Raw genomic sequence first — 25,048 nt, forward strand, 5'->3', positions numbered from 1 at the left:
TCATCGTCGTCGTCATCTTCCATCTTCGGGTCGCCGTACTTGTCGAAGTCTTGCTCATTGGTGACCCCATCCATTCCGATGATCTTCCTTTTGCCTCTCCTCACGACAACACGACTGGGCTTTGATGGGTCGGTAATGAAGAAGCATCGGTCCACTTGGGAAGCCAGTACCCATGGCTCATTTTTTGCGGTGACGTTTGCGCCCGCGGTCTTGGATTTGGCTTCGGGTAAAACCATGATGGTGAAATACCGGTCTTCTTTTAGGATGCTCTTGGCCCATCTGACACGGAACATCGGGACCTTCTCTCCAGCGTAGCTCAGCTCCCAGATCTCCGCGATCCTTCCGTAGTATCTGTCCTTGTCGTTACCGGTGTAGGATTCCATCGTTACCCCGGAGTTCTGATAATCATCGCTCTTCATGTCCTTTTCCTCAATGTAGCATGTGTAGCCGTTCATATCGTACGCCTCATAGGTCATCAGGTTGTGCTCGGCGCCCTGTGATAAGGCGAATATGAGTTTTTCTTTCGCGAAAAAATCCTCATGTAAAGGGTACAACAGAAGCTTCTCCTTGAACCAACGCGTGAAACATGAGTTGTGCTCTTTGATTATATCTCCGTCCTTCCTCTGTTGGCCTCGGTCATTGTACATCTTCTCAATAAAGGTTTTGTGCTCTACCACCCAAGGATCGACCACGTCTATGTGTTGTAGCGCGACTAGGTTTGCTCTTTCAAAGTCGGCGAGTCGACCCTTGAAGTCGACATGCATTTCGCGGCGACCCTCGCGGTGACCCCATCCGGCGAGCCTGCCGAGGTGCCTATTGACGGGCAGACCAACGGGGTTCTCGATGCCTAGATAATTCGTGTAATAGGAGATGCACTCTTCGGTCAGAAAGCCCTTGGCTATGCTTCCATCTGGACGTGCCATGTTGCGAACGCATCCTTTGATGACACCATTCATCCTTTCGAATGGCATCATGCTGTGCAGGAACGTCGGCCCGAGTTGGATGATATCCTCCATGATATGGACCAGCAGATGCACCATAACGTCGAAGAATGCGGGCGGGAAGTACATCTCAAGCTCGCATAGTATCACCACGATCGCTTCCTGTAGCCTTCTGAGTTGCCTCACGCCAACCGACTTCCAAGAGATGACGTAGAAAAAGTTGCAAAGGCCAAATAGCATTTCACGGACGTGCGCGTCCATGATCCCACTGATTACAACTGGAAGTATCTGCGTCATCAGCACGTGACAGTCGTGAGACTTCATCCCGCTGAACTTCTGCTTCGCCGAGTCTAGGTATCTGCTTATCTTCCCCGCGTAACCGTCAGGAAGTTTTACTCCTACGAGGCAGGTGAAAAACTGCTCGATCTCCTCCTGACTTAGAGTGAAGCACACGGGAGGGCAGTCATTTCCGATCTTCCTGGCCTTTTTGCCTTTGCGACGACTTTCCGTGTCCTTCGCCTCATCATCATCATCATCATCATCATCATTAGCGTGAAGCTCCTCCCTGATGCCCAATGATTTCAAGTCTGCCCTTACTTTCGGCCCATCTTTGGTCCTCTCTGGCATGTTGAGCAGGGTACCAAGCAGACTCTCGCACACGTTCTTCGTGATATGCATGACATCAAGGCTGTGAGGCACACGGAGGATCTTCCAGTATGGCAAGTCCTAGAAAACAGACCTCGTTTTCCATACCTTCAGCAGCGGCTCTGGCGCCTTTCGCTTCTTTCCTGGCGGTGGGCACTCTTTCCAATTTTTCAACAGCTCGTCTATTTCCTCGCCGCTCCTCGTACGCGAGCGTCTTCGGGGTTCGGTTTCACCATCGAACAGATCCTTGCGTTTTCTCCATGAGTCATCGTCGCGAAGCCACCTTCGATGTCCCATGAACACGGTTTTCGAAGACTCGGGATCTCTATCTAGATGGCGATACATTATGTCATCCATGCACCTGACGCATGCACAAAATCCATGGACCACCTGCCCCGCGACATATCCGTAACCGAGATAGTCGTGCACCGTCGTGAGCAGTGCGGCTCTCATAGGGAAATATTCTTTCTCTGCGGCGTCCCACGTATTGGCTGGCGTTTTCCACAGCGTGTCTAGCTCCACTTTCAGCAGCCCCAGATACGGATTGATGTCGTTCCCTGGTTGTTTCGGCCCTTCAATTAGCATACTCATGTGAATGTACTTCCTCTTCATGCACAACCAGGGGAAGGTTGTACATCCACACAAACACAGGCCAGGTGTTATGTGTGCTTCTCTGGCTGCCAAACGGATTGACTCCATCGGTGCTCGCGCCCAGCACGATGTTCCTTGGATCGTCCCCAAATTCTGGGTGTTCGAAGTTCAACGCTTGCCACTGGCTCGCATCCTTAGGGTGACTCAGCATCTTGTCTTTTTTATTTATCTCCGGATCATTTCCGTCATCTTCTCGCTTCTTCTCCTCCCTATCCGCGTGCCAACGCAGGAGCTTTGCTAGCTTAGGGTCCGCGAAATATTGCTGCAGACGAGGAGTGGTCGGAAAGTACCACACCAATTTTCGAGGAGCTTTCTTCCTCTTCTTGTATCGAGTGACGCCGCACACCGGACATATGGTAGACTCCGCGTGCTCGTCCCGATAAATGATGCAATCGTTCATGCACACATGGTATTTCACGTGCGGTAAATCCAGACGACACACGATTTTCTTCGCCTCCTCGAAACTGGTCGGGCACTTGTTCCACTTGGGAAGACGTTCGTGCCAGAATGACATGTTCTCGTCGAAGCATGCGTCGGTCATTTTGTGTTTTACCTTCATCTCCAGAGCCATGAGCGTTACTTTCAGGCGGGTATCCTCGGGCCTGCATCCTTCATACAATGGAGTAACTGCATCTATCTCCAGTTGATCCAGCTTGGCTTTCTCTCGGGCGGCAGCTCTTGCGTTACCCGTCTTCTTGAGAAGCAGCTCTTGAATATGAGGGTCCTGCACCCAGCCCATCGTTGGTCCATCGTCGTCTGCTCCGGCATCTTCATCTTCATGATCATGCCCTTCGTCTTGATCTTCCTCATCATCATGTCCGGCATCTTCTACATGATGACTGTGTCCTGCATCTACTTCGTGATCATGTCTTGGAGATTCTTCGTCTTCTCGCCCGCCCTTGCCGCGGTTGTCTTGCTGCCCTTCCTTATTTCTTGCCCGGCCCCCATGGACGACTTCATAATCATCTTCATCACCTTGCCACCGATAGCCATCCATGAAACCACGCAAGAGCAGGTGGTCCCGCACCTGTCCGGAATCCGTGTCCATAAGGCTCTTCAGCTTGCATCTTCGACACGGACATCTTATCTCCGTCTCGTTCTTTTGAAGCATCTCGGCCTTCGCGGAGCTCAAAAACCTATTCACGATGCCTTCGGTCATCGTGCGGACCATGATCGCCTGCGGGGTAGAGCAAAACGATATTTTAGAACCAAAAGGAAATTTGGCATGACTTTGCCTAAAAATAGGACCAAAAAGAATGCATAGTGCCAAATTCTCGCCGAAACGGAAATGAATCAACATTCCGGCAAAATATTGGCAACTATCGCATTTCAAATACCGGTACCTGCAAACACAAACATATGCAACACCACAAACATACGTAGATCTAGGCCATAAAAAGTGTGTACGTTGTTGGAGGGAGAAAAAAGTAGATCTATAACATAAAGAAAGCTTTCCCCTTACTTACCTTAAAAAAAAGGAAATTTAACCACTTAATTTGGGTGAATCTATGATGCAAATGAGGTGAGGAGGAGGAGGCAGCCGAGACCAAGCTTGGTAGAGGTGGAGAGAATGAAGTGGGGAAAGTGAGTGTGATAGGTGGCTGTCAAAAATATCTAGCTGCTCCCAGGTTACCAATGACGCACCTCCTAAGAATGCGTCATTGGTAACCAGGGTTACTAATGGCGCACTATCCCCTGGTGCGCCACTACTAACAATTTTTTTATTTTTTTTTTAAACTAGTAATGGCGCACCACACATCAGGTGCGCCATTTGTGATATGGCGCGTAACTATATCTGATGCGCCACTGCTATATAGCAGTGGCGCACCACATACACGGTGCGCCATTAATGTCCATATTAGCCAAGCAGGAACAGGACGGGGAGTCAGGGCAGGGACTAGTGAGTCCGGGCGTTGCACATTGCGCCGCGGCAAAACCTCTTGCCAACCTCCACACGCCCCGTCCGACCGAGTAGCCGAAACCGAGGATTTGGTAGCCGTCGGCGGCGTCTGCGGAGCCAATTCATCGTCATCCTTGTCTTCTTCTTTCTGGGCAAGGGAGCTCCACGAGACTGATCGCTCCTTGTCCAGACCCAACGCCGTGCCGGCAGGAGTTGAGGACGGCGTCGCCTCCACAGTAGCAGAGGATGATGTAGCGCAGCCCGCAGAAGCCGTGGACGTTGCTTCAGCAGTAGCAGTCGGGGGTGACGGCGGGGCTTCCGCAGGGGCCAGGAACGACGTAGCAACGCCTGCAGTAGTTGGGGACGGCGCACCCACAGCCGTAGTCGGGGTCGGGGTTGACGGCGCGACGCAGGCGGGAGCAGCGTCAGTAGAGCCCAGGGACGGGAGACAACCAAGCCGCGGCGGTGGCAAGGACCCAAGCCCACCATCCATCAGGCCAGGGCGACGGGGATCTGAAGCAGCACGCGTTGTGTCCTGGGTGAACAACGCGTCGACACCGGGCGCGGGAGGATGCGCCGCCGGACCTGCAGCCACAACCGGCCTCGGCGGGAATCCAGCGCCGGCGCGGGACAAGCGGCCACCAGCTGCAGGGGCAGCCTTGCGTGAGGCAAGAGCAGCCGCGGCCATGGCGGCAGCAGCAGATGAGGTGGCCGACGGAGTCGGAGAAGAGGACGCGGACGTGAGCGCCATGGGCAGCACCTCGAGAGCCTGGAGGGGAGAAGGAGTGCAGCCGAGAGAGGACGCGGGGAGCAATCCGGATCTGGTCTCGGCAGTTGAAATGGCGGCCGGATGGAGGAGATCAAGGCGGCGCCGCCAGCGGCGGGCGCGGGGTCGCGGGAGCCATGCTTCCTCTCCTCATGTCGTACTCCTCTCCCCTGGATACTTGCAGATTATATGTACGTATCAAATGTCGTCAACAAAAACCACATTGCACAACAAATTATTGTGAGTGAAAAGCCAAGTTCCATGTCAAAATGACACGGAACGTGACTAGATGTCAGGGTGCAATGCTGAGGCTATGTTGAACAATCCCTACGACCACCATTCCAGCACACCTAACACAAGAAGCCACCAACTGACAGCAGTTCGTTTACAACATGCCATTGCACAAGCGGCGGCATCAGGAACATAGTGTCACTCTACTGTTTCTAATGCTAACATGGCATCGTATGCAACCACGCCACCAGAGATCTCTGGCAAGTCCTCATGCTAACACATGGCATCGTATGCAACCACACTGTCAGAGAAGATCTCTTGTCAGTCCTCGTCCATGACATCAAGAGCAGGTATTCGTCTGAAGCGTCCGCCGTGCCTTAGGTCTCCTGATATTGGCGATCTTGACTCGATTCTTTTCTTCTTAGGCGTAGAATGTTCGCCGGCTACTGATTCAAAGAGTTCTCCCATATTTGACATGTTGGGCCTCTTCTTATCCGGCTCCTCTTTCAGGAAACTGAACACATGCACCCGTCCATAGAAAATGTTAGCATGTCACAAGTCTACATTCAGACACTAAGCACTGTTTCACTTACTAAAGAGTTCCAACCCAGAAAGAAAAAAATGTCAGTTCCAAAGAAAGCAACAAAGTGTACCTCTCCCGGATGATCTTAAACGCTGCCATTGTCGCATAAGGTAATCCTGTCTTTGGATCACGGTATCTACAGGGAAGTAAAACCTCAAATAAGACTATCACTTCAAATACAACCATGGAGACATAACCCACTCTCAGCTTGTAACAGAATGCATCAGTTCAGGTGATACTAATGTAGGAGTGTGTTCATTTCAAATCATTGAATCAAGTACTCCCTCCGATTCATATTACTTGTCGCTCAAATGGATGTATCTAGACGTATTTCAGTGCTAGATACACCCATTTGAGCGACAAGTAATATGGATCAAGGGGAGTACTACCTTTGCTATTTCATCACGACAGGATACAATGAAGAGTACACCAATTGCTAGAACTAGGGTGTGCACAAAAATAATTCAGGCAATGCAATTTGTATGGGATTGTTGGATTGTACATAATCTGACACTCTCTAACCAACAGACACATATATATCACAATAAAACAAACCACCACCAACCAACACTGCACTGTAAAAACACGCAGCAATTAAACAACAGAAACATGTGCATAATTTTATCAAGTGAAATATGTAATTGTATAAAAGAGGAAGGAAGCTCCAACTTCACATACAAGGGAAAAGGAACATGAATTAAGGAATGAGCAAATTAGTGTACAGAAAACATACTTGGCAGGAAGTCCTGTTACAACGCAAACAGATTTCTCCGGATCTGCAATAACAAAAATTAATACAAGACTACATTGAATTCAAACTGCCAGATAAATAAAAATGTACAGCACCAAAGAGAAACCAACACTTACAAGGAGTTGAAGTCGTACAAAGTTCAGAACCAAATGATGCCCCATTAATGAATTCCAGACGTGATTCCCCTAATTCAGCATGATCATAACTAGTAGTCAGCACGCATAGGATACAGGTTCTTATAATTGAAACAGGAAGCACAAAAAGGAGCAGCTTCTAAGTTCAGTATTCACATGTAAGCAGATATGCATATAGTAGTTACCATCTCTCGAGTGAAATCGAAGTGTAGGACCCTCATAGACAGCTTTCTGAACAACAGCTTTTTTCTTCACCTCCTCCTCTCTCGCCAGTACACGTTCAAGATTTCTCATGTTCATGATCTCTAAAATAGACAAAGGTAAAATAGTCAATCAACACTGGCAGGTTCCATCTTTATCATTGGGAAAGGCACAACGAACAGGGAAACAGACCAGTTTCAGCTGCTTCCAAGAGCATCTCTTCTTGTGTCATACGTTTTTCTTCTCCCTCTTTTCTCTTCTTAATTGGCTGGCACAGTATAAAAGAGGGAAAACAATCAATCAGCCTGAAAATGCCAATTGTTGGGTACTACAAGATTATGTTGTCCCTGAATACTAATAACCATGAATGTAATGCGTGGAGGGCTGCTGTATGGATACAGACCTTAGCAGTTGCTTGCTTTTCAGCACGTATTGCTTCTCGTTCAGCTTGTCTCACAATGACAGATGTTCTGGTTGATTTCCTGATCGTTTTCTCCGATTCCCATTCATCAGGAACATCTGATTGTTTGGATGAAGTTGTCTTATCAGTAGTCTTGTCATCTATACCTTCATCATCCTCTAGTTTGATGACCTTATTCTTCTTTTTCTTCTTCTTGGCTTTCATTTTTTTCATGGTCTTCCCAGGGAAAAATAGCCGCTTCTTAATAGGTAATCTGGTCCATAATCAGGGCACGATTTAGAATATATAACTGACTGTTACGCAGTGCATGACTGTGCTCCGATATGCTTATGGGCTAACGTGAAACATGTGTTACCTCTCACTCACTTCCTTCTCTGGGTCGTCGTCAGGTTGAGGTTCCTGGAAAGGAGTTGGATTAGCACAGGCAGTGGGAAAATTATTTTGAGCAAAGAGAAGACCAACAACAAAAGCTACAATAAATAAGTAAACCAATTGAACAGATTGGAAGGAGCAGAAGGAGGGATCTCACATCTTCATCGAAATCACTGTCGAATACATCACCAGCATCCTGCTCCTCCTGATAGTTATCATCCTCCTCGTCCTGCCAGAAAGGACGGAGCAGTTGAGGAACAGTAAACAACTTATGAAGATGAGCAGAAGAGATGATTCCGTAGCAACCGACGGACCTCCTTGAGGGCTTCTTGGCCCCAGAAGGCCTCATCAAGCTCGACCTCCTCCTCGATGAGCTTGGTTATTCTGCGCAAACAGCGGGGACAGACAGCGTAAGAAGTAGGGAAGAGAGGTACAGGGGGAGGGGGAGCGAGGAGCAGGGAGGCCACCTCTTTCCTCGGGTGGCACGCGCCGCGCGGTCGAGCAGGACGGGCGGCTCCTCCTCGTCTGCGGCGTGGTCGGCCATGGCGACTTCACCGGCGGCGAGATGGCGAATGGGTTCGGTCTCGCGGTGCCGAGTGGGGGATTGGGGAAGGGAGGAGAAGGAACGAGTGGCGACGGCCGGAAGAGTGACGACGGCCCAAGTGTTTTTTTATTTAGGGGAATGACGGCCCAAGTGTAAGTTGCCACTGCAGACTTCAAGCCCAAAGACACCCTAAATCATTTTATTTTCCTTTGAGCTGGAGACCCCAAATCTTTATTAGACCCAAAATTCTCAAAACCGGATAAATCATTCTTTTTTCCTTGAGTGGTTTTGTTTCTGACTCTCTGATTTTAGGTAGCTTTAGAAGATGATTAGACATGACACTTTTGACGTGGCATCGAACCATTTTTTCTTGGTTGCACCGGACCAAACCAGTCGTTCCATTCCTTCTTATCCACTAGCGAGGACGTCGTGGTAGCGATGGCGATGAGGACAACGCCTTAACAGTCGTTGTCGTCATCGTTCAAATCCTTGTCCCTAGTCAGCCTGCTCGTCTCCATCTCACTACTAGGGAAAACCCTAGCAGTAGCGCAGGTATTTTGTCTATCAGTAGCGCGGGACGACGCGCTACTGATAAGGCGCTACAGCTAACGTGTAGCAGTAGCGCATGTCGTCCCACGCTACTGCTATACATGGCTAGCAGTAGCGCGCTTTAGTGCAGAGCGCTGCTGCTAATATCTGCAGCGCTTTTTAGCAGGAAGCGCTACTGGTAAGGCAGCGCTACTGCTAACTTTGTTCCCCTCGCTACTGCTAGTTTTATTAGTTTATGTTTTTTTCTGCATATTTGTTTTGTATTTGAATAGGCTTTATACAATAATCTTTAGCATATCATACACATACAAATGTAATCATAGCATATACATACAAATAGTCTCATCAAATCATGTCATCATCATAATCATCATCCAACAGAAAGTGGTCTCTCGTCATCATCTCGAAAATAGCGATACAAGTCTCGATTACTTGCAACTACATCGTCATCCATCTAAACAATGATATACACGAGAAGAGCTATCACTTTGAGTGAGAGCGGAACTATGCAGTAGATGAGTTCGTATCCCTCTCTCGCATTAGCGTGAACCTAAACTAACTACTGCCTGCCACTCGAAAACCGGAAACGGGTACACTTGGGCCTGACACTCCGGCCACTCGTCGTATATATACTCCTGGCGTAGCACTTCTTCGCCATCGATGATCTATGCACCTGCATCGTCACATGAGTCGATGATATGCAACATATATAGTTGAGCAACAGAAAGAGACAGACTTGGCAAAAATAGAAGCAACATACCATAAGCATAAATAACAAAGTTGATCGTACGAAAATGCCCTAACTAGAGTGATCGTCGCTAGTCGAGGAGGACGGTTTAATTACATCACAAATAAAGTTTCTGTTGGGGAACGTAGTAATTTCAAAAAAATTCCTACGCACACGCAAGATCATGGTGATGCATAGCAACGAGAGGGGGAGTGTTGTCCACGTACCCTCGTAGACCGAAAGCGGAAGCGTTAGCACAACGCGGTTGATGTAGTCCTACGTCTTCACGATCCGACTGATCAAGTACCGAACGCACGACACCTCCGAGTTCAGCACACGTTCAGTCTGATGACGTCCCTCGAACTCCGATCCAGCCGAGTGTTGAGGGAGAGTTTCGTCAGCACGATGGCGTGGTGACGATGATGATGTTCTACCGACACAGGGCTTCGCCTAAGCACCGCTACAGTATTATCAAGGTGGACTATGGTGGAGGGGGGCACCGCACACGGCTAAAAGATCAAACGATCAATTATTGTGTCTAGGGTGCCCCCTGCCCTGTATATAAAGGAGCAAGGGGGGAGGTGCGGCCGGCCAGGAGGAGGCGCGCCAGGAGGACTCCTACTCCCACCGGGAGTAGGACTCCCTCCCTTCCTTGTTGGACTAGGAGAGGAGAGGGAAGGAGAGAGGGGGAAAGGAAAGGGGGGGCGCCCCCTCCTTGTCCAATTCGGACATGGGGGGCGCGCGGCTGCCCCTTGGCGCCTCTCCTCTTCCACCAATTGGGCCCATGAGGCCCAATAGCCTCCGGGGGGGTTCCGGTAACCCCCCGGTACTCCGGTATATATCCGATAACCCCCGGAACCATTCCGGTGTCCGAATATAGTCATCCAATATATCAATCTTCATGTCTCGACCATTTCGAGACTCCTCGTCATGTCCGTGATCACATCCGGGGCTCCGAACAACCTTCGGTACATCAAAACATATAAACTCATAATATAACTATCATCGAAACGTTAAGCGTGCGGACCCTACGGGTTCGAGAACTATGTAGACATGACCGAGACACGTCTCCGGTCAATAACCAATAGCGGAACCTGGATGCTCATATTGGCTCCCACATATTCTACGAACGTCTTTATCGGTCAGACCGCATAACAACATACGTTGTTCCCTTTGTCATCGGTATGTTACTTGCCCGAGATTCGATCGTCGATATCTCAATACCTAGTTCAATCTCGTTACCGGCAAGTCTCTTTACTCCGTAATACATCATCCCACAACTAACTCATTAGTTGCAATGCTTGCAAGGCTTAAGTGATGTGCATTACCGAGAGGGCCCAGAGATACCTCTCCGACAATCGGAGTGACAAATCCTAATCTCGAAATACACCAACCCAACAAGTACCTTTGGAGACACCTGTAGAGCACCTTTATAATCACCCAGTTACGTTGTGACATTTGGTAGCACGCAAAGTGTTCCTCCGGTAAACGGGAGTTGCATAATCTCATAGTCATAGGAGCATGTATAAGTCATGAAGAAAGCAATAGAAACATACTAAACGATCGAGTGCTAAGCTAACGGAATGGGTCAAGTCAATCACATCATTCTCCTAATGATGTGATCCCGTTAATCAAATGACAACTCATGTCTATGGCTAGGAAACATAACCATCTTTGATCAACGAGCTAGTCAAGTAGAGGCATACTAGTGACACTCTGTTTGTCTATGTATTCACACAAGTATTATGTTTCTGGTTAATACAATTCTAGCATGAATAATAAACATTTATCATGATATATGGAAATAAACAATAACTTTATTATTGCCTCTAGGGCATATTTCCTTCAGTCTCCCACTTGCACTAGAGTCAATAATCTAGATTACACAGTAATGATTCTAACACCCATGGAGCCTTGGTGCTGACCATGTTTTGCTCGTGGAAGAGGCTTAGTCAACGGGTCTGCAACATTCGGATCCGTATGTATCTTGCAAATTTCTATGTCTCCCACCTGGACTAAATCCCGGATGGAATTGAAGCGTCTCTTGATGTGCTTGGTTCTCTTGTGAAATCTGGATTCCTTCGCCAAGGCAATTGCACCAGTATTGTCACAAAAGATTTTCATTGGACCCGATGCACTAGGTATGACACCTAGATCGGATATGAACTCCTTCATCCAGACTCCTTCATTTGCTGCTTCCGAAGCAGCTATGTACTCCGCTTCATATGTAGATCCCACCACGACGCTTTGTTTAGAACTGCACCAACTGACAGCTCCACCGTTCAATGTAAACACGTATCCGGTTTGCGATTTAGAATCGTCCGGATCAGTGTCAAAGCTTGCATCAACGTAACCATTTACGATGAGCTCTTTGTCACCTCCATAAACGAGAAACATATCCTTAGTCCTTTTCAGGTATTTCAGGATGTTCTTGACCGCTGTCCAGTGATCCACTCCTGGATTACTTTGGTACCTCCCTGCTAAACTTATAGCAAGGCACACATCAGGTCTGGTACATAGCATTGCATACATGATAGAGCCTATGGCTGAAGCATAGGGAACATCTTTCATCTTCTCTCTATCTTCTGCAGTGTTCGGGCATTGAGTCTTACTCAACTTCACACCTTGTAACACAGGCAAGAACCCTTTCTTTGCTTGATCCATTTTGAACTTCTTCAAAACTTTGTCAAGGTATGTGCTTTGTGAAAGTCCAGTTAAGCGTCTTGATCTATCTCTATAGATCTTGATGCCCAATATATACGCAGCTTCACTGAGGTCTTTCATTGAAAAACTCTTATTCAAGTATCCCTTTATGCTATTCAGAAATTTTATATCATTTCCAATCAGCAATATGTCATCCACATATAATATTAGAAATGCTACAGAGCTCCCACTCACTTTCTTGTAAATACAGGCTTCTCCAAAAGTCTGTACAAAACCAAATGCTTTGATCACACTATCAAAGCGTTTATTCCAACTCCGAGAGGCTTGCACCAGTCCAAAAATGGATCGCTGGAGCTTGCACACTTTGTTAGCTCCCTTTGGATCGACAAAACCTTCCGGTTGCATCATATACAACTCTTCTTCCAGAAATCCATTCAGGAATGCAGTTTTGACATCCATTTGCCAAATTTCATAATCATAAAATGCGGCAATTGCTAACATGATTCGGACAGACTTAAGCATCGCTACGGGTGAGAAGGTCTCATCGTAGTCAATCTCTTGAACTTGTCGAAAACCTTTTGCAACAAGTCGAGCTTTATAGACAGTAAAATTACCGTCAGCGTCAGTCTTCTTCTTGAAGATCCATTTATTCTCAATGGCTTGCCGATCATCGGGCAAGTCAACCAAAGTCCACACTTTGTTCTCATACATGGATCCCATCTCAGATTTCATGGGCTCAAGCCATTTTGCGGAATCTGGGCTCACCATCGCTTCTTCATAGTTCGTAGGTTCGTCATGGTCTAGTAACATAACCTCCAGAACAGGATTACCATACCACTCTGGTGCGGATCTTACTCTGGTTGACCTACGAGGTTCAGTAACAACTTGATCTGAAGTTCCATGATTATCATCATTAACTTCCTCACTAATTGGTGTGGGCATCGCAGAAACCGGTTTCTGCGATGAACTACTTTCCAATAAGGGAGCGGGTACAATTACCTCATCAAGTTCTACTTTCCTCCCACTCACTTCTTTCGAGAGAAACTCCTTCTCCAGAAAGATTCTGAATTTAGCAACAAAAGTCTTGCCTTTGGATCTGTGATAGAAGGTGTACCCAACAGTCTCCTTTGGGTATCCTATGAAGACACATTTCTCCGATTTGGGTTCGAGCTTATCAGGTTGAAGTTTTTTCACATAAGCATCGCAGCCCCAAACTTTAAGAAACGACAACTTTGGTTTCTTGCCAAACCACAGTTCATAAGGCGTCGTCTCAACGGATTTTGATGGTGCCCTATTTAAAGTGAATGAGACCATCTCTAAAGCATAACCCCAAAACGATAGCGGTAAATCAGTAAGAGACATCATAGATCGCACCATATCTAGTAGAGTACGATTACGACGTTCGGACACACCATTACACTGTGGTGTTCCGGGTGGCGTGAGTTGCGAAACTATTCCGCATTGTTTCAAATGAAGACCAAACTCATAACTCAAATATTCTCCTCCACGATCAGATCGTAGAAACTTTATTTTCTTGTTACGATGATTTTCAACTTCACTCTGAAATTCTTTGAACTTTTCAAATGTTTCAGACTTACGTTTCATTAAGTAGATATACCCATATCTGCTTAAATCATCTGTGAAGGTGAGAAAATAACGATATCCGCCACGAGCCTCAACATTCATTGGACCACATACATCTGTATGTATGATTTCCAACAAATATGTTGCTCTCTCCATAGTTCCGGAGAACGGCGTTTTAGTCATCTTGCCCATGAGGCACGGTTCGCAAGTACCAAGTGATTCATAATCAAGTGGTTCCAAAAGTCCATTAGTATGGAGTTTCTTCATGTGCTTTACACCGATATGACCTAAACAGCAGTGCCACAAATAAGTTGCACTATCATTATCAACTCTGCATCTTTTGGCTTCAATACTATGAATATGTGTATCACTACTATCGAGATTCAACAAAAATAGACCACTCTTCAAGGGTGCATGACCATAAAAGATATTACTCATATAAATAGAACAACCATTATTCTCCGATTTAAATGAATAACCGTCTCGCATCAAACAAGATCCAGATATAATGTTCATGCTTAACGCTGGCACCAAATAACAATTATTTAGGTCTAAAACTAATCCCGAAGGTAGATGTAGAGGTAGCGTGCCGACCGCGATCACATCGACTTTGGAACCATTTCCCACGCGCATCGTCACCTCATCCTTAGCCAATCTTCGCTTAATCCGTAGCCCCTGTTTTCGAGTTGCAAATATTAGCAACAAAACCAGTATCAAATACCCAGGTGCTACTGCGAGCATTAGTAAGGTACACATCAATAACATGTATATCACATATACCTTTGTTCACCTTGCCATCCTTCTTATCTGCCAAATACTTGGGGCAGTTCCGCTTCCAGTGACCAGTCTGCTTGCAGTAGAAGCACTCAGTCTCAGGCTTAGGTCCAGACTTGGGTTTCTTCTCCTGAACAGCAACTTGCTTGCTGTTCTTCTTGAAGTTCCCCTTCTTCTCCCCTTTGCCCTTTTTCTTGAAACTGGTGGTCTTATTGACCATCAATACTTGATGCTCCTTTTTGATTTCTACCTCCACAACCTTTAGCATTGCGAAGAGCTCGGGAATCGTCTTATCCACCCCTTGCATGTTATAGTTCATCACGAAGCTCTTGTAGCTTGGTGGCAGTGATTGGGGAATTCTGTCAATGACGCTATCATCCGGAAGATTAACTCCCAGTTGAGTCAAGTGATTATTATACCCAGATATTTTGAGTATATGCTCACTGGCAGAACTATTCTCCTCCATCTTGCAGCTGTAGAACTTATTGGAGACTTCATATCTCTCAATTCGGGCATTTGCTTGAAATATTAACTTCAACTCCTGGAACATCTCATATGCTCCATGACGTTCAAAACGTCGTTGAAGTCCCGGTTCTAAGCCGTCACTACAGGAATCAGCTACTTTGCCGTCTGCCACGGCAGACGGCAAAGGCAAGGATGGCGGACGGCAAAGGCCTTTGCCGTCTGCCGCGGACGGCAAAAGGCTCCAGCAAAGTAGGCTACGGTAAAGAGCTTCTTTGCCGTCTGCTTTCTGAAGCGGACGGCAAAAGGGCCTTTGCCATCAGCGGCGGATGGCAAAGAAAGCCGACGGCAATAAATGTGCTGTTAGTCCGTTAGGCGGCTAACGGCAGCCTTTGCCGTCCGCTGCTGATGGCAAAGAGCATCAGGCCTTTGCCATCCGCCGAATGACGTCAGCTGGACGTGACTGCGGGACAAGTCTTTGTCGTCTGCCACTGTAGGCAAAGCCTTTGCCGTCCGCCGCTGTAGGCAAACTGACCAAATGGGTCAGCTCCCAGGGAGCATAGGTGGCCGCCGCGTGGCTTCTTTGCCGTCCGCCGCGGACGGCAAAGGCGCCTTTGCCATCAGTGGCTGACGGCAAAGGTGCCTCTTTTTCTATTTTTTTAAATCCAGCAATTTTCACAGCAAATATATGACATATATATATTTCACAGGGCTAACAGCAAACATATGACATATCCAGCACATAAGTTTCATCGTGCATACATATAGTTCCATCCATTAATACATAGCAAGTTGCACATACACATTGTTCCATCCATACATATTACAATGCAAAGTTTCATCAAGATAGCAAGTTCCATCATAGCAAGCTAGAAGAATACTAGAGGAGAATGAAAGAAAAAACAAGCACTCCATCATAGCAAGCTAGCTTCCGTGAAGTGAATGAAATCTGCAAAAAGGCAAATAAGAAAGTTAGAAAAGGGTGACTAGAAGAAGAAGTATATGCCATTTATGAGCTAACTTACGTGAAATGGATCATTTATGAGCTAACTTAGTTGAAATGGATCATTTATGAGCTAACCTAGGTGAAATAGATCGTTTATGAGCTAACTTAGGTATAATGCATCATTTTAGAGCTAACCTAGGTAAGATGGGTCATTTTGGAGCTAACCTAGGTGAAATGGATCGTTTTTGAGCTAAGTTAGGTGAAATGGATCGTTTATGAGCTAACCTAGGTGAAATAGATCGTTTATGAGCTAACTTTGGTAAAAAAAATGCATCATTTTAGAGCTAACCTAGGTGTGATGGGTCATTTTGGAGCTAAACTAGGTAAAATGGATCGTTTGTGAGCTAACCTAGGTGAAATGGATCGTTTATGAGCTAATCTAGGTAAAATGGGTCATTTTAGACCTAACTTGGGTAAAGTGCATCATTTTGGAGCTAACCTAGGTAAGATGGGTCATTTTGGAGCTAACCTAGGTAAAATGGGGCATTTTAGAGCTAACATAGGTAAAATGGATCATTTTGGAGTTAGTCTAGGTAAAATGAGTCATTTTAGAGCTAACTTGGGTAAAATGGATCATTTATGAGCTAACTAAGGTATAATGGGTCATTTATGAGCTAACTTGGGCAAAATGGATTGTTTATGAGCTAACTAAGCTAATTATGCCATTTTTGACATAAGTAAGCTAAGTACATGTCATTATTGAGCAAACCTAGTTAACTAAGCATACTAGAGCTAACTTAGGTCATTTTGGAGGAAACAAAGCTAAGTATAGATCATTTTAGAGCTAACTTAGGTAAAATGGATGGTTTTGGAGGTCAATAAGCTTATTAAGTCATTTTGGAGGAAAAGAAGCTAACTCTAGGTCATTGTGGTAAGCATATTGGAGGAAATAAGGCTAAGTCTAGGTCTTTATGCATTTGTTAAGCAAAACACTAGAAGAAACTTACCAGCGACCACCATCTTTCAACACCTGCCATGACAAAGAGTAAATGAAATTAGTACAACATAAAAAATACCGACATGAATAATTATATGTATATCACTTAAGTGTATCATCATCAAGTACAACATAAAAAAATTATATACCTGACACTACTAATAATCTCGATCACTATCATCAATAAATGCATAATCATCATCATCACTATAATCAATGATGGGCTCATAGGGTTCAGTGGCATCAACATGTGGAAGGCCACCTTGACGTAATCGGTCAAGCATTGACAGGTCATCCGCAGCAGTAACCTCTTCTTGTTCCGGCTCTTCTTGTTCCTCCTCTGGGTTGATGTCGGATTCACTGTCGCTGTCTACTTCAATATTTTGGGGTGAAGTATAGCGGTTCTTGAAACGCTTTTTGGAAAGACGTGTCTCTTGATTTTTGTGAACCATTCAGCGCTCCATTTGTTCTGACCAGTGTGACCGGTATACATCCACGCACGATCACTCATCTTGACTTTCAGAGCTACTAGACACACAACAAATATATATATATAATTCACCATGTATAAATTCATCAGTTGATCTACTTTGTCAATTTTATTACGTCCATGCAACCTACACTCTAATAGGTAATGATAGGTCCTAATCCCACCCGAGTATGTGTAGATTGGGTTCATTTTCCCATGCTATGCTCCGGATCCGATGCAAAATTTTGGCAGCACCTCCCCGCTGTTCTCCTGATACACGTCTCTGCAATAAACAGAGAGGATGTGTACCCGGAGAACAACAGGGGAGGCATTGACGAAATTTATGCGTCGGATCCGGAGCAAAGCATATGGGAAAACGAACCCAATCTACACATACTCGGGCCGTCCATGGATAGCGTTGGACAATTCGAAAGAATCAAGGTTATAAATATGCAAATGCATGCATATTTATAACTATAACGCTTTCGAACGGGAGACACATATTGGTTACGCATACTGATGATTCAAGACACATATATAGCTAGCTATCAAGTTTCATCGGCACGAACACCGGAACAGAGCAAATAATTAATGGGGGAGGAGGACATGTCATTTGTGCTCACCCATGAACGAAGGGGCAGAGCTCGTCAAACGCACGGCGAGGTCGTCGAACACCAAACCTCGCAGCGATGAAACAACTGCACATTTAAATCTACCCGATCAACACAATTATATATGATGTTTTTCATAACAAAATCAAAAATATATGACCTAACCCATAATTCACAAATATATGACCCCGTCGGCCTCTGGACGGCCAAAGAGCACCTTTTCGGGAGGAGTCGGGGGTCGGGGTGTCGTGTCGGTGTCGGGGTGTCGTGTCGGGGTTGGGGTGTTGTTTCGGGGTCGGGTGTCGTGTCGGGGTCGGGGTGTCGGGGTCTGGTGTCGGGGTCGAGGTGTCGGGGTCAGGGGGTCGGGGTGTCGTGTCGGGGTCGGGGTGTGGTGGCGGGGTCGGGGTGTCCGGGTGTCGGGGTCAGGGGGTCGGGGTGTCGTGTCGGGGTCGGGGTGTCGGGTGTGGTATCGGGGTCGGGGTGTCGGGGTTAGGGGGTCAGGGGGTCGGGGTGTCGGGGTGTGGTGTCGGGGTCGGGGTGTCGGGGTGTGGTGTCGGGGTCAGGGGGTCGGGGTGTTTCCTTCTATCCTTCTTCTTCTTTCTTTCTCTTCTTCTTCTTCTTCTTCTTCTTGTTCTTCTTCTTTCCTTTCTTCTTCTTCTTCTTTCATCCTTTTTCTACTTCTTTTACTTCTTTTCGTTTCTTCTTTTCTTCTTCTTCTACTTCTTCTACTTCTTTTCTTCTTCTTCTTTTTTCATCTTTTTTCTACTTCTTTTCTTTTCTTCCTTTCTTCTTCTTCTACTTCTTTTCTTCTTCTTCTTCTTTCATCTTTTTTCTACTTCTTTTCTTTTCTTATTTTCTTCTTCTTCTACTTCTTTTCTTCTTCTTCTTCTTCTTCTTTTCTTCTACATATTCTTTTTTCTTCTACTTCTTTTCTTCTTTTCTTCTAACACTAACACTATATAACACATATCTAGCACTAAATCTATCACCAACAATTAAACAGCAAAAAAAATGAAAAAACAGAAAAAAAAATAAGAAAAAATAACTCACCGGAGCAATGGGACGGTCGGGGCAGTGGGGCGGGTGGGCCGGCGACGTGTGTTGGAAATATGCCCTAGAGGCAATAATAAATGGTTATTATTATATTTCTTTGTTCATGATAATTGTCTATTGTTCATGCTATAATTGTATTATCCGGAAATCGTAATACATGTGTGAATACATAGACCATAACATGTCCCTAGTAAGCCTCTAGTTGACTAGCTCGTTGATCAACAGATAGTCATGGTTTCCTGACTATGGACATTGGATGTCATTGATAACGGGATCACATCATTAGGAGAATGATGTGATGGACAAGACCCAATCCTAAGCATAGCACAAAAGATAGTGTAGTTCGTTTGCTAGAGCTTTTTCCAATGTCAAGTATATTTTCCTTAGACCATGAGATCGTGCAACTCCCGGGTGCCGTAGGAGTGCTTTGGGTGTGCCAAACGTCACAACGTAACTGGGTGACTATAAAGGTGCACTACGGGTATCTCCGAAAGTATCTGTTGGGTTGGCACGGATCGAGACTGGGATTTGTCACTCCGTATGACGGAGAGGTATCTCTAGGCCCACTCGGTAATACATCATCATAATGAGCTCAATGTGACAAAGGAGTTAGCCACGGGATCATGCATTACGGTACGAGTAAAGAGACTTGCCGGTAACGAGATTGAACAAGGTAGTGGGATACCGACGATCGAATCTCGGGCAAGTAACATACCGATTGACAAAGGGAATTGTATACGGGATTGATTGAATCCTCGACATCGTGGTTCATCCGATGAGATCATCGTGGAACATGTGGGAGCCAACATGGGTATCCAGATCCCGCTGTTGGTTATTGACTGGAGAGGCGTCTCGGTCATGTCTGCATGTCTCCCGAACCCGTAGGGTCTACACACTTAAGGTTCAGTGACGCTAGGGTTGTAGAGATATGAGTGTGCGGAAACCCGAAAGTTGTTCGGAGTCCCGGATGAGATCCCGGACGTCACGAGGAGTTCCGGAATGGTCCGGAGGTGAAGAATTATATATAGGAAGTCAAGTTTCGGCCACCGGGAAAGTTTCGGGGGTTATCGGTATTGTACCGGGACCACCGGAAGGGTCCCAGGGGTCCACCGGGTGGGGCCACCTGTCCCGGAGGGCCCCATGGGCTGAAGTGGGAAGGGAACCAGCCCTTAGTGGGCTGGGGCGCCCCCCTTGGGCCTCCCCATGCGCCTAGGGTTGGAAACCCTAGGGGTGGGGGGCGCCCCACTTGACTTGGGGGGGGGGAGTTTCCCCCCCTGGCCGCCGCCCCCCCTTGTAGATGGGTTCCAGGGCCGGCGCCCCTCCCCCCAGGGGGCCTATATATAGTGGGGGGAGGGAGGGCAGCAGCACCACAGCCCCTGGCGCCTCCCTCTCCCCCTGCAACACCTCTCCCTCCCGCTAGTGCTTGGCGAAGCCCTGCCGGGATCCCGCTACTTCCACCACCACGCCGTCGTGCTGCTGGATCTCCATCAACCTCTCCTTCCCCTTGCTGGATCAAGAAGGGGGAGACGTCGCTGCTCCGTACGTGTGTTGAACGCGGAGGTGCCGCCCGTTCGGCACTCGGTCATCGGTGATTTGGATCACGGCGAGTACGACTCAATCAACCCCGTTCATTAGAACGCTTCCGCTCGCGATCTACAAGGGTATGTAGATGCACTCCTTTCCCCTCATTGCTAGTATACTCCATAAATGGATCTTGGTGATGCGTAGGAAATTTTAAAATTCTGCTACGATTCCCAACAACGTGGTGGCGCGCCGGGGCAATGGGACGGTCGGGGCAGTGGGGCGGGTGGGCCGGCGACGTGGTGGCGCGCCGGGGCGCCGGGATGGTGGAGCGACGGGGCGCCGGCGGGTGGGGTGGGGGCGGCGGGGTGGTGGGGCGATGGGGCAAGCAGGGGCGGGGGCGGCGCCGGGCAGCGGGGGCGGCGCCGGGCGACGGGGCGTCGGCGGGTGGGGTGGGGACGGCGGGGTGGTGGGGCGACGGGGCAAGCGGGGCCGGGGGTGGTGGCGGGGGCGGCGCCGGGCGGCGGGGGCGGCGGTGGGTGGATCTGGTGGCGTGGCGTCGGGGAGGAGAGAGGGAGAGAAACAGAGAGGAGTAACGGGCGGGGGGGGGGGCTCGATCGGCCGTTAGTTAGGTTAGGTTAGTTAGCCTTTGCCGTCCGCTTTTTTTTATCTTTGCCGTCTGCTAGCAGACGGCAAAGAGGGGGGCCGTTAAGTTTTTTCTAATCGGCTCGTTAGTGGGGGCCACCTCTCTCTTTGCCGTCAGCCAGCTGACGGCAAAGATTCTTTGCCGTCAGCCAGCGGACGGCAAAGAAGTGACAGATGGCAAAGACCTTCTTTGCCGTCTGCTTTTTGGTAGCTGATGTCAAAGACCTTCTTTGCCGTCTGCTAGCGGACGGCAAAGAACTGGCAGACGGCAAAATCCCTGATTCCAGTAGTGCGTAAAGCATGGCACATCGAACTATCGAGTAGTCATCAGCATTGTTCTGCCAGACGTTCTTAACGTCGTCAGTTGCATCGGCAGCAGGCCTGGCACCCAGCGGTGCTTCCAGGACGTCATTCTTCTGTGCAGCAATGAGGATAATCCTCAAGTTACGGACCCAGTCCGTGTAATTGCTACCATCATCTTTCAACTTTGCTTTCTCAAGGAACGCATTAAAATTCAACGGAACAACAGCACGGGCCATCTATCTACAATCAACATAGACAAGCAAGATACTATCAGGTACTAAGTTCATGATAAATTTAAGTTCAATTAATCATATTACTTAAGAACTCCCACTTAGATAGACATCCCTCTAATCCTCTAAGTGATCACGTGATCCATATCAACTAAACCATGTCCGATCATCATGTGAGATGGAGTAGTTTCAACGGTGAACATCACTATGTTGATCAAATCTACTATATGATTCACGCTCGACCTTTCGATCTCCGTGTTCCGAGGCCATATCTGTTATATGCTAGGCTCGTCAAGCTTAACCTGAGTATTCCACGTGTGCAACTATTTTGCACCCGTTGTATTTGAATGTAGAGCCTATCACACCCGATCATCACGTGGTGTCTCAGCACAAAGAACTTTCGCAACGGTGCATACTCAGGGAGAACACTCATACTTTGATAATTTAGTGAGGGATCATCTTATAATGCTAGCGTCAATCAAAGCAAGATAAGATGCATAAAAGATAAACATCACATGCAATCAATATAAGTGATATGATATGGCCATCATCATCTTGTGCTTGTGATCTCCATCTCCGAAGCACTGTCATGATCACCATCGTCACCGGCGCGACACCTTGATCTTCATCGTAGCATCGTTGTCGTCTCGCCAATCTTATGCTTCTACGACTATCGCTATCGCTTAGTGATAAAGTAAAGCATTACAGGGCGATTGCATTGCATACAATAAAGCGACAACCATATGGCTCCTGCCAGTTGCCGATAACTCGGTTACAAAACATGATCATCTCATACAATAAAATTTAGCATCATGTCTTGACCATATCACATCACAACATGCCCTGCAAAAACAAGTTAGACGCCATCTACTTTGTTGTTGCAAATTTTACATGGCTGCTACGGGCTTAGCAAGAACCGTTCTTACCTACGCATCAAAACCACAACGATAGTTTGTTAAGTTGGTGTTGTTTTAACCTTCGCAAGGACCGGGCGTAGCCACACTCGGTTCAACTAAAGTTGGAGAAACTGACACCCGCCAGCCACCTGTGTGCAAACCACGTCGGTAGAACCAGTCTCGCGTAAGCGTACGCGTAATGTCGGTCCGGGCCGCTTCATCCAACAATACCGCCGAACCAAAGTATGACATGCTAGTTAGCAGTATGACTTATATCGCCCACAACTCACTTGTGTTCTACTCGTGCATATAACATCAACGCATAAAACCAGGCTTGGATGCCACTGTTGGGGAACGTAGTAATTTCAAAAAAATTCCTATGCACACGCAAGATCATGGTGATGCATAGCAACGAGAGGGGAGAGTGTTGTCCACGTACCCTCGTGGACCGAAAGCGGAAGCGTTAGCACAACGCGGTTGATGTAGTCGTACGTCTTCACGATCCGACCGATCAAGTACCGAACGCACGGCACCTCCGAGTTCACCACACGTTCAGCCCGATGACGTCCCTCGAACTCCGATCCAGCCGAGTGTTGAGGGAGAGTTTCGTCAGCACGACGGCGTGGTGACGATGATGATGTTCTACCGACGCAGGGCTTCGCCTAAGCACCGCTACAGTATTATCGAGGTGGACTATGGTGGAGGGGGGCACCGCACACGGCTAAAAGATCAAACGATCAATTGTTGTGTCTAGGGTGCCGCCCTGCCCCCGTATATAAAGGAGCAAGGGGGGAGGTGCGGCCGGCCAGAAGGAGGCGCGCCAGGAGGATTCCTACTCCCACCGGGAGTAGGACACCCTCCCTTCCTTGTTGGACTAGGAGAGGAGAGGGAAGGAGAGAGGGGGAAAGGAAAGGGGGGGTGCCGCCCCCCGTCCTTGTCCAATTCGGACTTGGGGGGAGGGGCACGCGGCTGCCCCTTGGCCGCCTCTCCTCTTCCACCAATTGGGCCCATGAGGCCCAATAGCCTCCGGGGGGGGGGGGGGTCCGGTAACCCCCCGGTACTCCGGTATATATCCGATAACCCCCGGAACCATTCCGGTGTCCGAATATAGTCATCCAATATATCAATCTTCATGTCTCGACCATTTCGAGACTCCTCGTCATGTCCGTGATCACATCCGGGACTCCGAACAACCTTTGGTACATCAAAACATATAAACTCATAATATAACTGTCATCGAAACGTTAAGCGTGCGGACCCTATGGGTTTGAGAACTATGTAGACATGACCGAGACACGTCTCCGGTCAATAACCAATAGCGGAACCTGGATGCTCATATTGGCTCCCACATATTCTACGAAGATCTTTATCGGTCAGACCGCATAACAACATACGTTGTTCCCTTTGTCATCGGTATGTTACTTGCCCGAGATTCGATCGTCGGTATCTCAATACCTAGTTCAATCTCGTTACCGGCAAGTCTCTTTACTCGTTCCGTAATACATCATCCCACAACTAACTCATTAGTTGCAATGCTTGCAAGGCTTAAATGATGTGCATTACCGAGAGGGCCTAGAGATACCTCTCCGACAATCGGAGTGACAAATCCTAATCTCGAAATACGCCAACCCAACAAGTACCTTTGGAGACACCTGTAGAGCACCTTTATAATCACCCAATTACGTTGTGACGTTTGGTAGCACACAAAGTGTTCCTCCGATAAATGGGAGTTGCATAATCTCATAGTCATAGGAACATGTATAAGTCATGAAGAAAGCAATAGCAACATACTAAACGATTGAGTGCTAAGCTAATGGAACGGGTCAAGTCAATCACATCATTCTCCTAATGATGTGATCACGTTAATCAAATGACAACTCATGTCTATGGCTAGGAAACATAACCATCTTTGATAAACGAGCTAGTCAAGTAGAGGCATACTAGTGACACTCTGTTTGTCTATGTATTCACACAAGTATTATGTTTCCGGTTAATACAATTCTAGCATGAATAATAAACATTTATCATGATATAAGGAAATAAACAATAACTTTATTATTGCCTCTAGGGCATATTTCCTTCAGTTTCATCGTGCATAACTCAAAGTTTCGTCATACAGAAAGTATGGACTAAACGGACACATTGTCATATATCGACAATCACTCCAACATGTAGTGCCATCCATCCAAGTCAGGGAGATAGTCCCCGAGCCTAGTGAAAGGCTTCAGGTCAAGACACTGAGCGGCTACCCGTGTTCGGACGTCTTCCCGCGATATTTGTCCTTCTTCGTAGAACATCCCTGTTTTTCCGACGACCTCCTTCATGATGATTTGGGCAAGTTCGCGCTGGATGTGATAGAACTCAGCTCGAAGTCGATGATCCACGATATCTCCTACGTTCTTTGCCCATTGCAGAATATGGGCATCGCCGGATGTAGGTGACATGCGAAGGTTCTGGTGATCCCGTCTGTACTCCAG

At 47.3% G+C, this 25,048-nt stretch overlaps 1 protein-coding gene across 1 annotated transcript; it reads right to left on the reverse strand.

The window, feature by feature from the left end:
* Positions 1–5,106: 5,106 nt before the first annotated feature.
* LOC109752023 (SWR1 complex subunit 2) lies at positions 5,107–8,245 on the reverse strand. Its single transcript, XM_020310888.3, has 11 exons — positions 8,064–8,245; positions 7,911–7,980; positions 7,754–7,825; positions 7,580–7,623; positions 7,207–7,477; positions 6,996–7,071; positions 6,788–6,907; positions 6,585–6,653; positions 6,451–6,493; positions 5,788–5,853; positions 5,107–5,648 (listed from the first exon to the last, which is right to left on the reverse strand). Exons 1-11 carry the CDS (start codon positions 8,138–8,140, stop codon positions 5,456–5,458), a joined length of 1,101 nt encoding a protein of 366 aa, XP_020166477.1. The 5' UTR covers positions 8,141–8,245; the 3' UTR covers positions 5,107–5,455.
* Between the last annotated feature and the right edge of the window lie 16,803 nt (positions 8,246–25,048).

The sequence above is a fragment of the Aegilops tauschii genome, chromosome 7 (assembly GCF_002575655.3).
Source record: "Aegilops tauschii subsp. strangulata cultivar AL8/78 chromosome 7, Aet v6.0, whole genome shotgun sequence".
NCBI lineage: Eukaryota > Viridiplantae > Streptophyta > Magnoliopsida > Poales > Poaceae > Aegilops > Aegilops tauschii.

Coding starts and splice junctions, on each gene's coding strand:
- LOC109752023 (XM_020310888.3), bottom strand. CDS start 8,140: ATGGCCGACCACGCCGCAGACGAGGAGGAGCCGCCCGTCCTGCTCGAC. Junction 7,624..7,753: donor ACAGTGATTTCGATGAAGAT/GTGAGATCCCTC, acceptor ACTCCTTTCCAG/GAACCTCAACCTGACGACGA. Junction 7,478..7,579: donor GAGAAGGAAGTGAGTGAGAG/GTAACACATGTT, acceptor ATTATGGACCAG/ATTACCTATTAAGAAGCGGC.